The sequence below is a fragment of the Grampus griseus genome, assembly GCF_964374135.1.
Source record: "Grampus griseus genome assembly, chromosome: 8".
NCBI lineage: Eukaryota > Metazoa > Chordata > Mammalia > Artiodactyla > Delphinidae > Grampus > Grampus griseus.
In genome coordinates, this window is record NC_139002.1 from 97,475,640 (window position 1) to 97,491,922 (window position 16,283).

Here is a 16,283-nt window from a genome sequence, read left to right on the forward strand (position 1 = left end):
GGGAGAGGGAGCTGAGGATCAGGAGTGAATGGGTCTTCTCGCAACTCCCAGAAGATAGATATCAGCCCCCAGACCAATGTTCCATCCCAAGTTCCTTGAACCAAGTGTTTCAGTGACATCGCTGACTCTGCCTCTGTGCTGGAGCTTCTGGGGATGCGGAAAGGTGGAGGAGGACGCTGGAACGATGATGTGGGTGCTAAGACAGGACAGTTCTAGTTTCCCAGGGGATACGGTCCCTGGTTTTTACTTTCCCAGGACAGCTGGGGCCTTGTAAAAATCAGGGAGGGAACATAAGCAAGAGACATGGAGAGCCTTGTGCTCATGACTCAGAGATGCCCGGACCAGGGTGGGGGCCTTGTGAGGGGATGACCTTGTGATGAGAGGGAACAAGAGCAAAAGCTGGAGGCAGAACTTTGAGATGGGGGTGTCAGAGGGGCTTTTCTGAAATGTGAAAATGAATACATGGACGGATTTTGCAACACCATCCAGCCTGCTGTCTTCTCAAGTTTTGCTCCCTAACCTCTGCCTGTTCCTCCTGCCCCACCCTGTGCTTCCTCCCATCTTTCACCGAGCTCCTTTCTATTTCTGTTTTCCCTGTCCTTCTCCCGTCCTGTTCCCCCACACCCCATGTCCACTCTTTCCCTACTCGCTCTCTTCTCCTCTTCCCTGGTGTCCTGTTCATCTCTGTCTCAGTACCTCTGGCCGCTTGCCCTGGCCCCCTGTCCTTCTGTGCTTTCATGTGGAGCCCATGGGAACTGAAGTTCACAGCAAAACAGGAAGAGCCTGTGAGCAGGAAACTGGGAGTGGGGTAGGGGGGGAACAACCAGCAGTAACCTCAGCTCCTTGCCTCCCACATCTGGACTGAAGCATCCCCAGGGCCCCTTGCCTCTCCCACTGCAGCCCACCAGCCCCAGCTTCGTCCATCTCGCTTCACTGGTCCAGCAGAGCTGAGAGGCAACAAGATGTATCCTGGACTCTGACACAGGAGAAAGAAAGAGGACAGGGACGCGAGTGAGGACATCTGGATTCTGATCCCAGCTTGGCCACTGACTGTGTGTGGTCTTGGAAAAGACTCTCCCATGAGCTCAGTGTTATTGTACCCTCCCTCCCTCCTGGGGCTGCTCTAAGGACCAGAAGAGATAGTGAGGGGTTTGTAGATGGAAATAAGCACACGAAGGTTAACAGTGTACAGATTCAAGGTGATGGGAAGACCCATAGCTGAAAGGATTGGGAGTTTAATTACTGCTTCCATTTCTAGTACTCTTACTGTGTGCTCTGATACGTTGTTTAATTCTCACAACCTTATGTGGCAAAAACCATTATTATTATACCAGTTTTAAAGATAGAGAAACAGAGGTTCAGAGACATTAAGTAACTTGCTTAATCAAGATCACACAGCAAATAAGAGGCAGAGGCAAGGCCTGGATTTGAACCCAAAATTTGAGCTCAGAGCCCAAGCACTAAAGCAATGATGAAATTGACTAGAGCCAACAAGTATGGGATAGAAGAGGATGATACTATTTTTCTTGTTTACTTATTCATTCAACAAACAGAACCACAGTACCTACTCTGTTTCTACTTTATGGCAGGCCCTGTTTCAGGGGAGGTAAAATCAGTAAAATGAGGTGTCTACCTTCAGGGATGGACCTCATGTTCTGGCGAGAAGGCACGGCTACAGTCTCAGTAGATGCTGGACAGAGCCTGCCCTCACTTCTGACGGAACCCTTCCCCAGATGAGGGTACCTGCATACCCTCTCAGATCCATCCTGGACTGGCACCCAGATCTACCGTCTTCCGTCCCAGACCATCCATTGCTGTAGCGACTTCTTTCCACCACCCACACACCTCCCCCTCTGGCCTCCTCCCTTCTCTGGCCTCCGCAGGGCATCCACGTTCAGAGACTCCCTGGAAGGCCCAGCACCTGCCTGTCTCCACCCCCGTAGTTCTATCAGCTTGGTAGAGGCCTGGGGCTAGTGGGGAGAGCTTCTTGGCCCCTTTCCAGAGGTACAGGAGGAGGAGGGAGGCCGGGAAAGCAAGCTTGGGCTCGGTGTCGCAATTCCGGGCCGGGCCGGGACCTTTGCTCCGCGAGGTGTCTGTGGAAGGGAGGAAACGACTCTGGAGGCTGCCGGGAGTGGGGTGGGGGCGCCTGGGAGCTGCCTGTAAGAGCAGCTCAGAGCCGCCAGGGTGAGGAGAGGAAGGGGAGAGCCGGGCAGATCTGCAGGAAAATGCGGCCTTCGGGCTTGGGGGTAGGGGCCGGGGGTGGCGCCGGGCCGAGGGGGTGGCAGGCCGGCAGGGGGCGGAGTCAGCACGGTGGGGAAGCGGCCCGTGGGCGGGGGCGAGGAGGCCAGGGCTTCGGTCGGTCGGCTCCCGGCTCCCGGACCCTCTCTTGCTCCGCTCCGGCTCCCCGGCCGCTGAGGCCTGTGGACCAGGGACTGCACCATCCTCCTCTCCCAGCAAGGGGGCTCCAGAGACTGCCCCAGCCAGAGCCTGGCGGCCTGGGCACTCGGTGGGTCTGCTCGTCAGCGCTGGCCTGGGGCTCTGCCTGTGTGTCTGGGGCGCGGGTGGGGGCGGGGGCGGCGGGGTGTCCTGTGCGTTTAGAAAGGGGTCTCTGGGGAGAAGTGAAAAGGATGATGGTGACGGAAGCTCGGACAGCGACAGCATTCTGTTTATGTCCCATGATAACTTCTGAGGGGGTCAGGGGCAGGAGGTCCTGGATGTGAATTGGGGTGACTTCTGGAGGCAAGAGTTTTGTCTTGGGACCCTGGAAGGTGGCAGGAGTGAGGTTGTCTAACCAGCAGTGTGTTTCACTGGGTGGAGGGAGCCTCGATCACATGTCCTGGTTCTGCCCAACTTTGGCGGTCCCCAGTGCTAGAGTGCGGGGGAAGGGGCTCTGACAGAAGCAGGGCAGTTGTGCCCAAACATTCCCTGATGGCCTGGAGGGTGTCCTGGGGAGAGAAGGTGGCATGGTAGCCAAGAAATCAGACTTCGATGTCAGAGAGACCAGAGTCGGAGTCTTGGCTCTGCCACTGCCTAACTGTGTGCCCATAGGCTATTTTCTTAATGTCTTTGAGCCCCAGTTTCCTCATCTGTAAATTGGGCTTGAGAATAGCCCTGACCTCGTAGGGATATTGTGAGGAAGGCATGGAAAGCCTTAGCACAGCTGACACATATATGGCAAGTAAATGTTAGCTGATATGTGAGTACAGACCAAAAGCAGGATCAGGAGGGGAGGGAACCCAGTTTGGGAAGAGTGTAACCTGGACCATTCCTGCAGGACAGTCCCTTGGTAATGTCCAGGGCTCCAGGAAGAGATGTCTTTGTGGCTGGAGGCCCCTGTGCCTGATGTTTCTCCTGGTAAGCTTCTTCACTCCAGCCCTCTCCCCTGAGCCCAGGCCCCAACTCCTCTCCTCCCACGGGAATCAGCCTCCTTCACTGCCTACCTTCTGCCCTTCCGTGGAGAGCAGTCCAGAGCTACTCTTGGTGTTGCTTGCCCCCTTCTGCCCACACTGTCTCTGCCCTGGTCCTGGTGCCTGGCCCTTGCAGATACTCGTCCGTCCTTCTCAATCCGGGCCTGCTGCTGGGGAGGCTTGGCATGTCCAATGCTTATCCAGCTTGGCCTCCAAGAGTTCTGTCTGACCTCTGAGATGGATGCACTTCAGCCCCGAAAGGGGACAAAGGTTAACATCCTTATTTAAGGTATTGAGGTGCGGGGGACTACAAGTGATTAGCCCTAGAGCCCACACAAATCGCAGGGTCCCAAAGCCGGAGCCGACGTTTTACTGCCCTCTATGGGTGGAGATAAGTTTGCAGTTTCCCAGGAGAATGCTGGGGCCCTGAGACGCCCTTGTGCCTCTCTTTCGGGGTTCAGACTGTGCAGTGGAGCTGTGGGAGCCAGATGCACGAGATGCAAGCAGCCAGCCTCTGGGAAGCAGCAGCTATACCCTCAGGGAGGAATCTAGCACACCCCAATCTGCTGGGAGCACTTCACGGGTGGGGCTGGAGGCAACAGAGCCCACAGCCCTGCTCCCCGGGGTGGAGGCCCCTCCAGAGTCCACAGGTGAGGAGCTGCTGGATTTGGAGGAGGTAAGGGCTCCCTGGATCCGGGAGGGGTAACTTCAGGGCTCTTTACCTTATAAGATCATGGTTAAGTCCACAGGCTTTGGAGTCAACTAGACCTAAGTGATCCGAGTGTAACTTTTGTTTCTTAGGCCTTTCTGAGCCTCAGTTTCCTTATTTGTAAAATGGAAATAACAAGAGTACCTATCTCTTATGGTTGTAAGGATCAGTGCGTATAAAGGGCTCAGACGGTACCTAGGACATAAATAGCACTTTGCATACGAGAGCTACTTTCTTAGAATAGAGAGACTGGATAGACTTTGTACAGTGAAGTAAATGAAGGTCACTGAGTGCTCAGGGCAGTGGCCAGCTGGGCACCTAGCCTTTTCCCTGAAGAAGAACACTAAGGCTCTTTCCTGTACCCAGAGCTTCGTCCACAAAAGCGGAAAAAGGGGCCAGCCCCCAAAATGCTGGGGAATGAGCTGTGCAGTGTGTGTGGGGACAAGGCTTCCGGCTTCCACTACAACGTGCTGAGCTGCGAGGGCTGCAAGGGATTCTTCCGCCGCAGTGTCATCAAAGGGGCGCGCTACGTCTGCCACAGTGGGGGCCACTGCCCCATGGACACCTACATGCGTCGCAAGTGCCAGGAGTGCCGCCTTCGCAAATGCCGCCAGGCCGGCATGCGGGAGGAGTGTGAGTGTCTGGGGACTGAAGCTGGGGGAGGGGTGTGGTTAGGCCGATGGGGAAGAGGGCATGTCTGGGTGCCAGGGTCTGGGGGCAGAAAGGCAGCTGAGCCTATGGGCCTTGCTACACGGTCCCTAAGTGTGGATTAAAATCTCTTCCTTGTCTTTACCTAACACTCTCTGCTTTTCTGGAGGCTCAAACTATGCCTCTGCCCCATCCCCACTTCCTGTCTCCTCCTCTTCTCCCCTCCTCACATCTGGCTCTGTTCTCAGGTGTTCTGTCAGAAGAACAGATCCGTCTGAAGAAACTGAAGCGGCAAGAGGAGGAACAGGCTCAGGCCACATCCGTGCCCCCGAGGGCTTCCTCTCCGCCCCAAGTCCTGCCCCAGCTCAGCCCGGAGCAGCTGGGCATGATTGAGAAGCTGGTGGCTGCCCAGCAGCAGTGTAACAGACGTTCCTTCTCAGACCGGCTTCGAGTCACGGTACCGGAGGGGCCTGGGGAGAGGTCGCTGTGCCCAGAGCACCAGCTGGCTTCTTGATGCCTGACTCAGAGTGGTTTGTTTCTTTCCTCCTTGCCTTTCGGGGTAGCCTTGGCCCATGGCACCAGATCCCCAGAGTCGGGAGGCCCGTCAGCAACGCTTTGCCCACTTCACGGAGCTGGCCATTGTCTCTGTGCAGGAGATCGTTGATTTTGCCAAACAGCTGCCGGGCTTCCTGCAGCTCAGCCGGGAGGACCAGATCGCACTCCTGAAGACCTCTGCAATTGAGGTGGCTGGCAAGGCCGAGGGTGAAGGGAGGACCAGAGCGGGATGTCTGTGGGAGGGGGCCCCCGCCAGACAGCTGGGAAGCCACATGCACTGGGAAGTAGGGATGAGGGGCTCGACCTTCCCTTGAAGGGGCCCTGGGCCGAGACCAGCCCAATATTTGTGTGCAGGTGATGCTTCTGGAGACATCTCGGAGGTACAACCCTGGAAGTGAGAGTATTACCTTCCTCAAGGATTTCAGTTATAACCGGGAAGACTTTGCCAAAGCAGGTGAGAACTGAGATCACAAAGGGACTGGGTTGGATGAACAGATGCATTTTGTCGTGGGGCCCATAGTGACTACAGAGCTACAGGCCCAGGGTTTGAGTGGCTACAAAGGATCCACTTGTTTTTCCAAGACAGAAAGTTGGAATGCTGATAGGTCTCCCTTAACTGCCCCAGATAGATTCCTGTCCTCTGTTGCATTAGGCCAGTGGTTCTCAAACTGTGTTACCAGGAACCTGAGGGGGGGTTTCCGTGGAAGTGTCACCTTAGAGGAAAAACGTCCTTCACCCTAACTTTAGCCAAACCAGAAACTCCATTTAAATCTGCGTTATATATTGTGCTTCTGAATAATATTTTGCTTGAAGAAAAGACTTTACAGCTAGGAAAAGAAACTTGAAAACCTCACCAAGCCTTTTAGTAGTCAAAATTGAAAAGTCTTTCTCAGATGTGCTCTATAAGGATCATGCGGACTGATTTCCTCCTCTTCAGCTGTGCTTTCCGAGGAGCCATGGAATTGGCATTAAAACATGGCAGATGCGCCCAGATGAGGCAGTTTTAGGATAAGAGTGAACACTTCTATCCCCATCTTGGAGTATCTTGGAGTACTTTCTCCAAGAATTAGTTCACAATGCTGTTCTCTAGCTGACATTTGCTTGCAGGCTAAGCAGTTTTGGTTTCCTCATATTCAATGGTTGCTTTGTGTTGTGGGAGGAGGGCTGGGAAAGGATGGAAGGTGGAAGGTGTTTCGGAGGGACAGGACTGAGGCTGAACAAGAGACTTGGTGCTTTAACACCTGAGTGGGCGGGTCTGTAAAATGTGGCTGATGCTGACTCCATCCTCGGGTTTGGAGAATACTGGTTTCCAGTGCAGAGCTCACAGAGGTTTCCGGTGACCCAGGCCAGCTCTTGTCCCATCACAGGCCACCCAGTGAGCTTTCTAGGTAGGCCTCCCTTCACTATAGGGTACGGCAGGGCTGTGTTGACACCTCTTGCCTGCTGTAGTGCCCCGTGTGCTGCCTGAATGTATAGGCACCTAATAGGAGTGATGTAATGACTTTTTCCAGTTTTAAAAGCCCAGTCCTGCCCCCTTTCTCTACCCAATCACCTTTTCCCCAGATGGTTATTACCCCAGTCCTTCTTAACCACGGCCTTCTCCTTCATAACATCCTCCTTTCTGAACTCTTCCCTGTTCTCATGTCTGCGTGTTCCTTCAGCACTTGCGGACTTGTGCTGTCTGAATCTGTATCTATTTATAGATTCATTTATATAAGCAGTTTTTATGTCATCATGTTTGTTTTTCATTTCTCACTTTTTCAGTGCGGGGAGAAGAGACAGGGCTGCTCTTTGGTCAGTTCTCCCTCCTCCTTTACTTCCACTACCATATGCTGCTCGCGTGTGTGACTAACGATGTGAACCGATCACACTGGGGGCGTCCACTCAGCGAGCAGTAGCCGACCCTCGCAGGGGGCGTAACTCTAGAACTTGCTCGTCCTCTCTGGATGAAGGGGCTGTTCAGCACAATTCAAGGCTGGACACCTCACCAAGAAATGCTTTCTAAATGGGGCTTGTCCATTAAATGGATCAACACACACTTGATAAACATCGGGGTGAAAGCACAGGAAGTGACTAATCAAGAAGCCTGGAATGGAAGTTAGCAGATGGTTGCTAAAAGACATCTGAGAAAACTAGGGGATGGCATGGGCTGGGGAGACTTTGACAGTGTGTTTGGGAGAAGTGTTCTTTAGATGTCACCACTTCAGGTCATGGTTTGTTGAACTTCGGTCTCCTCAGTAAGAAGGCTGGTTCTATTTTTAAAATTTATTATTTATTTAACAAACATTTACATGGAGTTACCATATGTGCCACTCGTTATTCTAAGGACCCATTATGAGGTAGGTGCTATTATTATCTCCATTCTAGAGATGGGAAAACCAAGGCCCAGAGAGCTTAAATAACTTACTCAAGGTCACACAGCCTAGTAAATGGTAGGGCTAGGACTCAAACCCAGGGAGTCTGACACCAGAGTCCACACCCTCAACCACATTGCTTTGTTTCCCCTGTGATGTGAAACAAGAAATGTATTGCTAGTATTCAAATAAGTAAGGCCAATTGCCAGTGAAGCAGTCTTTTCATAAACAAACATAAGGGTTGCTTCTATTTCTAGTAATGTGGGGCCCTCAAGCATTCTAAGAAGAATTCTAACAGAATTATTGTCATTTAACTCAGCACATTCTGTATGCTGGGTGCAGTGCAAAGTGGTCTGTATGCTTTATCATTTAACCATCACAACAGTTTTATAAGCTCAGATATGATTCCCGCCTCACAGATGAGGCTTAGAGAGGTTAAGAAACTTACCCAAGGTTATACAGCAGAGCCCTGGAGGCTTCTTACTGAGTTCCTGGTAGTCTCCTCAGTTAGGCAGTGCTGCCCGTGCCACACAACCCAGCCTCTCTTCTTCCTCCCCAGGGCTGCAGGTGGAGTTCATCAACCCCATCTTTGAGTTCTCCAGAGCCATGAATGAGCTGCAACTAAATGATGCTGAGTTTGCCTTGCTCATTGCCATCAGCATCTTCTCTGCAGGTGTGGAGGAGGGGCAAGAGGGAAAACGAGCAAGAGACTCACACCAAAGAGGGCTGCAGGCCCCATAGGGCAAGAATCGTGGGGGTGGAGGCCCTTGTTGTGTTACTTTGGGATGGGAGAGGTTGGGTAGGGCATGTCCCTATTTTTTGGTTGTGATTTGGGGTATGGAAATAAGACCCTGGCCAGACCTGCTACTCAACTCTGTTGGTGACCTATAGACCGGCCCAACGTGCAGGACCAGCTCCAGGTAGAGAGGCTGCAACACACATATGTGGAGGCCCTGCATGCCTACGTCTCCATCCACCACCCCCATGTGAGTCTCCCCACTGTGCCCTCTTTCTCCTCTCCACAGGCTCATCCCCTGACACAACTACTTTCCCTTCAAGAATCCCTCCCTGACTACATCGTGCACAGACAATTCTCTACCTCTCCCACAAACCCCCCACCCTTGCTCCCCTTCCCTGGGGAGAGACAAAGGCTGTACTTGTCCTTCTTTCCCAGGACCGACTCATGTTCCCACGGATGCTAATGAAACTGGTGAACCTCCGGACACTGAGCAGTGTCCATTCAGAGCAAGTATTTGCGCTGCGCCTGCAGGATAAAAAGCTTCCCCCGCTGCTCTCTGAGATCTGGGATGTGCACGAGTGACCGATCTTCCGCTGTATCTTCTGTTTTCTGAGCTGGATGGCTGAGGCTGGTGGCTGCCTCCTAGAGGTGGAACCGACTGAGAAGGACAAACATTCCTGAGGGCTGGGCAAAGGAGATCCTCAAGTGGCATTAAAGGAGAGTCAAAGGGTTGGGAGTTTTGTGGCTGCTGGGTAGTAGGGATCCTGGTAAAACGGTGCTCCATGTGAAGACTGTACTAACCGGGCCCAATGGATGAAACTGGGGGCCACTTTGCACAAGGTTCTCCAGGGCCCTGCCCATCCTGCCTCTACCACTTCCTGTTTTCTCCATAGGGCCCCAAGATAAATTCTCCACTGTCACCCTGCGGCTTGGCCATAAATGCCTCCGGGCTGCCTCACCGATAGGCCTGGCACTGTTTGTACAGGAAGGCCAAAACGAATTCAGAATGAGAGAAACCAATTTCTGGAATGGGGGTGGGGCCCGACAACACAGGAGGGAAGCTTGTGTCCTTGCGGGTCCGTTTCCAAACTCAGAGGAGGGAGACAAGTCACAAGTGACAGCCTTGGCAGTGAGTGGGGACCTCCTTTCACCAGCCCCATTGCGATGTAAGGGTCAATGAAGGGCTGAGGCTGGGACGCGCCCTTGCCCCCCTTCAGTGATCCCGGTGGGATCGTGTTGCCTTTCTGTGAGGGAGAGGGTGTTGGATTTTCGGAACTAACGCCTCAGTCGTGCACCTGTGTTCGTGCGCGCGGGTATAATGCCTTGGTTTCTCCATTGATATTTAAGAAGGTACAACAATCCTTCCTCTTGGCCCGCAGGCCCTGTGGGACAGCGAGAAAAGTTCCCTGAGGCCAGGAGTAGGCTGCTGTGTCCGGGGTTTAGCCTCACGGAAGGGCTGGACTCCCTCTCCCAGCGCGCACCGCGGCACCGCTCACGCCCTCTGCCTTGGAGCGCACCGGGTGGAGGAGATGCCGCGGCCGCGCCTTCCGGCCTCAAGTCCCCCCGCCGCCCCTGAATTGGTAGGCTCCACCGCCGCGGCCGCAGGCTTTCCTGCCCACGCGGCTGGGCACTTCCAAAGCGCGAGCGGGGGAGGTAGATGAGGTGAGGGGAACGGTGAGGAAGTCCTAGGGCAGCTTATCTTGAGACGTCGATTCCAGATTCATCCGCAGTTCATCGAAAGGGGCTCTGTTTCCGTGTCGAATTAAAATGTTTGCGCGCAACCCAAACAAAAAGTATTCCTTTGGGTCCTCCCCTTGTCACGTAGAGGCGCTGGGCTGGCCCAGCGCTCCCCATCGCGTTCCCACTCCCACAAGCATAGGTGTGTGCGTAGCCATCTCTCTCCCGAGGTCCGGCTCCACCCTGCAGCGCTCGGCTTGGTGCAGCCCTGTCCCCCCCGGGGGTGGATGGTCCGGCCCCTGGCCCCTCAGCCTCCCCCTCCTTCACCGAGTCGGAGTGGTACACGGCTCACGGTGCAGACGCGGAACTGGCGTGCGCTCGGAGCGGCGCCCGCGCCGAGGAGCGACTGACGCTCGGCTGCCGGGGGACGTCTGGCCGAACCCGGCCGGTCCCCCGAGGCTCGGGAGGTAGGAGGGTCCGGGCCGCTGGGGGCCCCGGAAGGGTGTTTGGGACGAGGCTCCCCGGGAGAAACGGACTCTGGGAGGAAACAGGGGCTCTAGGGCGAAGGGGCCTCTAAGGAGGCCCTAAAGGAGTGTGAGGGGGCGTAGGTCTCGAGAGGGACAGCAGGGGTCCGTAGGGAAGAGGGTAGGGCTAGAGGTGGGGGCGTCCGGGCCGCCGAGGGGGTTCGGGCTCCGAGCCTAGGCGCAGCTCGCGGCTGCAGGGCGAGATTCCTGCGGGGCTGGCGGGCGGTCCTGGTTCCGGGGCGGGGGCGGGGGAGAACTGTCCAGCAGGTGAGGGGGCGGCCAGAGCTGTCCAGCTCGGGGGCCCGAGCCGTGCTAGCCACATGGCTCGTGTGTGTGCGTGTGTATGTGCGTGAGTATATTTGTGTGCGCGCACCCGCGCGCCTTATTTTTGGTTAGGGTTTGAAAAGCACGTTTGGTTCTTTAAAAAAAAAATTTTTTTTTTTAATTTGGTGTTTCAAAATTGGCTTGTTGGAGAGTGGAGACACCGTTCAGTTTTTCCTGCAACTGCTTCCCTCCCCATCCTCGTGCACCTCTAAATTAGTCCTCCTGTTCCTGCCCTCCCCTCTTCTCCAACCCTGCCTATTGCCTGCCTCTTTACTCTCATTCTTCCCCACGCTGGACCCGTCTGTGCTGATGCGCTTGCAAGGTCACTGCCTGGGGAGGCGGTGGAGGGGAGAGAGCCTCCTGTTGTGCTCACGTCAGCAAAGATGTCATATCGCTCTCTGGTTCCTGTGGTTTTACTATGACATCCTGCCCAAAATTAGGGGCGAATCCAAAGGATTGGTTAATGTGGCCATTTGTAAGCTGAAAAGACATAGATAATTTAAAGGTCTGTGGATGGAGTGGATGGTAGTTGTGTAGAACTTCAGCAGATAGATATGCATTTTGAGCTTGATGCCTTTGGAATATAGGGGCTAGGAACGAGGAGCTGTACGTTAGTTAAGTGTAGCTGAGGCAAGAGGCAGAGTGGGTGGATGTGAAGACAGAGTGAGTTATAGGTAATGCGAGAGAATTTAGAGTCTTCGTGAGGAGGGGAGAGGGGAGAGAATGGGAAGAAAAGCCTTGGTTATCTCTGCAATCTGAAAAACCAAAGGCAGGGGCTGTTGATGAGCTATAAGTTGAGACTAAAAATCCATCCTATCACTAGTGGCTAGAATAGTCACAAGATCTCTGGGTCCTTGTGGCTTTGGAGGGAGGTGAGCACTGTAGTGCATGATAATGATTTCAGTTTTATCAGGTGATTCTCAGTGGAGAGGGGGCTGGGATCCCACCAAGGATAGAGGCCTGATGCCTAATATATTAGAAGATGCTTCAGGTGTGATCTTTGAGATTTTTATTTGGAAAGGGCTCCTGGTTTTCAACATAAACATAGATTTTAAGGCTTAGCCTTGAGCTCTGGTCCTGTAAACTCTGTTTTATTTTAAGATACTTTGGCTCTCACTAGGCATTTTCCATATAATTCTTTAGAGAATGAATTATGCTTTTACCCATCTCCCATTTCATTTCTGTGTTTCTCTCCCCTTCTCATTCTGCTTGGGAGGAGCTGAACTCTGCTCTCTAACAGTTCATACTGCAATGCCTCATGTTCTGCAGTATGCTTATGAGTCCTTAGCAGTGGAGAGTCCCAAAGGGCTTTTGGGGTGGTAGTGTTGCCTAGAAATGAGTATTTTGCAAGCCTGGGAACTTCATTTTCGTTGTGTAGAAAGGAGATATCTCTTTCAAAATCCAGAATTAAGACAAAGTGCAAACTAAAGGCACATGGGGGAGAAGATAACCTAACAATTAGTAAGTGCTATCAGTGGAAGAGGTGTCTCTGGATTCAAGGAGGATGAACTATTATGGGCATTGGCCAGCTCTGGAGTAGCAGCTGATAGCACTGTGCGGTCCCCAAGCAGGGGAGGGGCGGTGACTCTGCTATAAATAGTGCTGGAGCCAGAGTTGCTATGGAGACAAAACTGAATCCTATTACCTGCAGGTCCTCTATTGGGAGCAAGAGAAAGGAGGGAGAAGTATTTTGAGGGTTTGAGAGGTGTTGTAAATAGTTTTTTTTTTTTTTAATAAGTAGGAGAGAAAAAAGATAGAGCTTCTCATCTACGTCAAATAGAGCCTTAAGCATACAGGGAGTGTGTACATTGTATGTATGGGACTGCACACGGCAGCAAAGAAGAGAGTGAGGGTGTGTGTAGTGTAATGGGATTCTCTCTGTGTGTACAGTGAACAGGGTCTTAGTGTGGAGCACAGAGGGGGAATACTGGAAGCACTGAAAGTAACCTTGTCATGGAGTGAAACATTTTATTTAGAGGAGTGTATGGAGACCCAACAGGAAATAAATTACAGTTAAGACATGTAAGCTTTTTCTAATTTTTGGACTATGGCTTAGAAATTCCTCTGAGCACCTCTCCCTGTCCTTGCAGGAATACTGTTATTTCTGCATCTAATTCTTCATCTTTGTAAGATAAAGAAGGACAAGGCCTCATCTGTGTATATTGTATTAGTAATTCGAATCCTGGGACCAGAATATAAGTGGAAGACTGTGATTCAGCACCAAGGGCAGAGCTAGTAGCAGTAGCCACTGGGCCCCTTTCTTGCTTGAAGAGGGGAGAAAAATGGTTTAGATGAAGCAATTGGGGCATAGATATTCTTCATTTGAGAACGCATGGGGTAGAGTAGCCAGCTGTTGTTACTGTCTGAGTGCAATTAACTGTATAGACTATGTGGTAATTTCACATCAAGCTGAATGCAGAATGTTGGAACAGAGAATAATTAGGTTTCCACCTAGAGCTAGGAGTGCAGATTAGTTCTGATTAGAGAGTCTGGTTTGATTCTGATCCACCCTGGAGCAGTCCTGAAAGTGACTTAATTTTTGTTATCATAATAACTGAGTCCAGATTAGACTGACTAGGCCTGTTTTTCAGAAACAGAAACAGCCCCAGGGGTGAGGCTGGAAATGAGCTGGTTTGTAGGGACGGAGAGGTGAGCCATTATTTATCCTACTTCTTGACATTTGACTCTGTGAGCTCATAAGCCTGGACAGAGCTCTAGGCTAGGAAAAGTGTCATGTTCTCCTATCTTTAGTACTAAAATGGAAGATCTTCTGACCTATGTCCCTGGCTGGGATGAAGCTGAGAGGGATGAGTCCCTTAGGCACAGCAATGGATCTTATCAGTACTTTTTTCCTATTAGACTTGGATTTTCAGATTATATCAGAATTCCTCCTGGGAACATTGATTCCATGCTTGGTGCCTTGAAGTTTCTCTGAGATGAACTGATGAATCGGAACCATGGTGCAAAAGAAGAAGTCCTGTCCTCGGTTACTTGACTACCTAGTGATCGTAGGGGCCAGGTAACCAAGAAGTGACTGATTTTTGTCTTGTCATCCGGGATAGCCACAAAATCTGTGATGATTTCCCTTCCCCGTTTCCACGTTGCTTTGCGTATCTCATTCTTCCCCATCCCCCCACCCCCCCCACCGTACCATGTAGCACATGGGATCTTAGTTCCCTGACCAGGGATTGAACCCTTGCCCCCTGCATTGGAAGCACAGAGTCTTAACCTGTGGGAAGGTTAAGGGAAGCCCTGCATATCTCATTCTTCTTCTATTATTTCACCCTGATGGGAACCTTGCTGCCAGTAAGGGAAACAAAACAGGTAGATTTAGAGTGTTGGCCTGGAGGAACAGAGACAGAGCAAAACTCTGCTCTTAACTAACGTTTTTGTGATTTTGAGCAAATATACTCTATACACTTCAGTTTCCTTATTTCGTACAAAGGAAAAGTACATTGTGCTCCTTCTCTCTCTACATATGCTGTTTTGGGAATTCATTAGCTAATACACCTTGAAAGATGCTAGTCATCTCAAAGTGTTAGTGATAATTTTATTGTCGCCATTTTCCTTTTATTTCAGGGTGGGGATCTTCATGGCAGCACAGACCTCATTTAGCCTACAGCTAAATGTGGCATGTTTTCCAAGGTCTGGCAGCTAGGTTTCTTTATCCAAAAGAGCATTTATTTCTTGACTGTGGTTAAAATTTGAAAGAGCGTTCTGTGCCTTCAGACTGCTGAATTTGTCTTTCTGTTCTCCAGGCACCCGAGCAGTGATAGCGTGGCCCAGACTCCAGAACTGCTACGGCGATACCCATTAGAGGATCACGCCGAGTTTCCCCTGCCCCCGGATGTCGTGTTCTTCTGCCAGCCAGAGGGCTGCCTGAGTGTGCGACAACGGCGCATGAGCCTGCGCGAGGACACCTCTTTTGTCTTCACTCTCACCGACAAGGACACCGGAGTCACGCGTTATGGCATCTGTGTTAACTTCTACCGCTCCTTCCAAAAGCGCGTGCCTAAGGAAAAGGGGGAGGCCGGGGCAGGGTCCCGTGGGAAGGAAGGACCCCACGCCACCTGCATCTCAGAAGAGGTTGGCACCGAGAGCTTGGAGAGTGGCCCGTCCCTGCAGCCTCCCAGTGCCGACTCTACCCCGGATGTGAACCAGTCTCCTCGGGGCAAACACCGGGCCAAGGCGGAGAGCCGTTCCCGCAACAGCACTCTGACGTCCCTGTGTGTGCTCAGCCATTACCCCTTCTTCTCCACCTTCCGGGAGTGTCTGTACACCCTCAAACGCCTGGTGGACTGCTGTAGTGAGCGACTGCTGGGCAAGAAACTGGGCATCCCTCGAGGCATACAAAGGTACGGTTCTCTGCTGATGCTCAGAAGAGAGGGGCGGCATCTAGAGTTGAGGTGTCATTGGCTTGTGAGGGGCGTAGGAATTTTCCTCTAAAGCCTGAGATCCTTCAGACCTCCTTAAGCGCTTTGTGTTAGTCCGTGCTAAGCAGAAGACTACTGCAGAGTTAGACTTCCTTCCATGATCGTGTTTGGAGTGATGCTGAGGAGTTTGGTGTTTCATGATGGGCAGGACAATGAGTCTTGCTGTGTATACATTTTTGCCCTTGTCATTATTCGTATGTATACCCTGTGATCCTAGCTGAGACCAAAGGGTGGGCTCCTCCAGTTTCTGTCATTAGACCCTCTATGGCTGGGCTGCAGTGGGATGTCGGCTCCTAGTGCTTATGCGTCTGTTTCCTGCTGTCTGCTGCTCAGGGACACCATGTGGCGCATCTTTACTGGGTCGTTGTTAGTGGAGGAGAAGTCAAGTGCCCTTCTGCACGACCTTCGAGAGATTGAGGCCTGGATCTATCGATTGCTGCGCTCCCCAGTACCCGTCTCAGGGCAGAAGCGAGTGGACATTGAGGTCCTGCCCCAGGAGCTCCAGCAAGCTCTGACCTTTGCGCTTCCAGACCCCTCTCGATTCACCCTAGTGGATTTCCCACTGCACCTTCCCTTGGAACTTCTGGGTGTGGATGCCTGTCTTCAGGTGCTAACCTGCATCCTGTTAGAGCACAAGGTGAGAGGGCCAGCTTTCTAGACTGTTCTAGGGAAAGGGCTTTGAAATGTGGCAGAGGCTAGACCCATGAGTTCTCTGAGGATAGGGACTACATCTTTTGCATCATTTTGTCTCCAGGAGATAACACGATACCAGGTATACAACAGGTACTCAGTTGGTGTGGGTTGAATTAAGGTACTAGTATCGTGTGGGATATATTCAGAGGGCTTGACACTCATTTGAATTCTTCTTAACTATACCAGCCTGATTCTCTGAAAATTTCAGTCGTTCTGTTCC

The 16,283-nt window shown here is 52.1% G+C and overlaps 2 protein-coding genes across 17 annotated transcripts in view; both read left to right on the top strand.

The window, feature by feature from the left end:
* The first annotated feature begins 2,049 nt into the window (after positions 1–2,049).
* NR1H3 (nuclear receptor subfamily 1 group H member 3) lies at positions 2,050–10,163 on the top strand. 3 transcript variants are annotated; one of them, XM_082659170.1, is made up of 10 exons: positions 2,058–2,506; positions 3,275–3,354; positions 3,869–4,057; positions 4,483–4,749; positions 5,013–5,221; positions 5,328–5,507; positions 5,674–5,773; positions 8,233–8,346; positions 8,565–8,659; positions 8,848–10,163. In XM_082659170.1, exons 2-10 carry the CDS (start codon positions 3,312–3,314, stop codon positions 8,992–8,994), a joined length of 1,344 nt encoding a protein of 447 aa, XP_082515296.1. In that variant the 5' UTR covers positions 2,058–2,506; positions 3,275–3,311; the 3' UTR covers positions 8,995–10,163. The 3 variants fall into 3 exon arrangements, with proteins under 3 accessions (XP_082515297.1, XP_082515296.1, XP_082515298.1); XM_082659171.1 differs by lacking the exon at positions 8,565–8,659 and having other exon boundaries at positions 2,050–2,506; XM_082659172.1 differs by lacking the exon at positions 3,869–4,057 and having other exon boundaries at positions 2,059–2,506.
* A 268-nt stretch (positions 10,164–10,431) lies between these two features.
* MADD (MAP kinase activating death domain) overlaps positions 10,432–16,283 on the top strand; it is a 38,913-nt gene continuing 33,061 nt past the window's right edge. For all 14 annotated transcript variants that reach the window (XM_082659156.1, XM_082659162.1, XM_082659157.1 and 11 more), the window contains exons 1-4: positions 10,432–10,556; positions 13,797–13,956; positions 14,696–15,292; positions 15,704–16,007. In XM_082659156.1, the coding sequence (XP_082515282.1) occupies positions 13,895–13,956; positions 14,696–15,292; positions 15,704–16,007 (963 nt within the window). In that variant the 5' untranslated portion in view covers positions 10,432–10,556; positions 13,797–13,894. The remainder of the gene's footprint in view (positions 10,557–13,796; positions 13,957–14,695; positions 15,293–15,703; positions 16,008–16,283) is intronic.

What these genes read in the sequence shown, in the direction of transcription:
- NR1H3 (XM_082659170.1), top strand. Translation starts at nt 3,312, where the DNA reads ATGTCTTTGTGGCTGGAGGCCCCTGTGCCTGATGTTTCTCCTG. An exon ending in GGCCGGCATGCGGGAGGAGT is followed by an intron (nt 4,750 to 5,012) that starts GTGAGTGTCTGG and finishes CTCTGTTCTCAG; the next exon opens with GTGTTCTGTCAGAAGAACAG. An exon ending in CATCAGCATCTTCTCTGCAG is followed by an intron (nt 8,347 to 8,564) that starts GTGTGGAGGAGG and finishes GGTGACCTATAG; the next exon opens with ACCGGCCCAACGTGCAGGAC.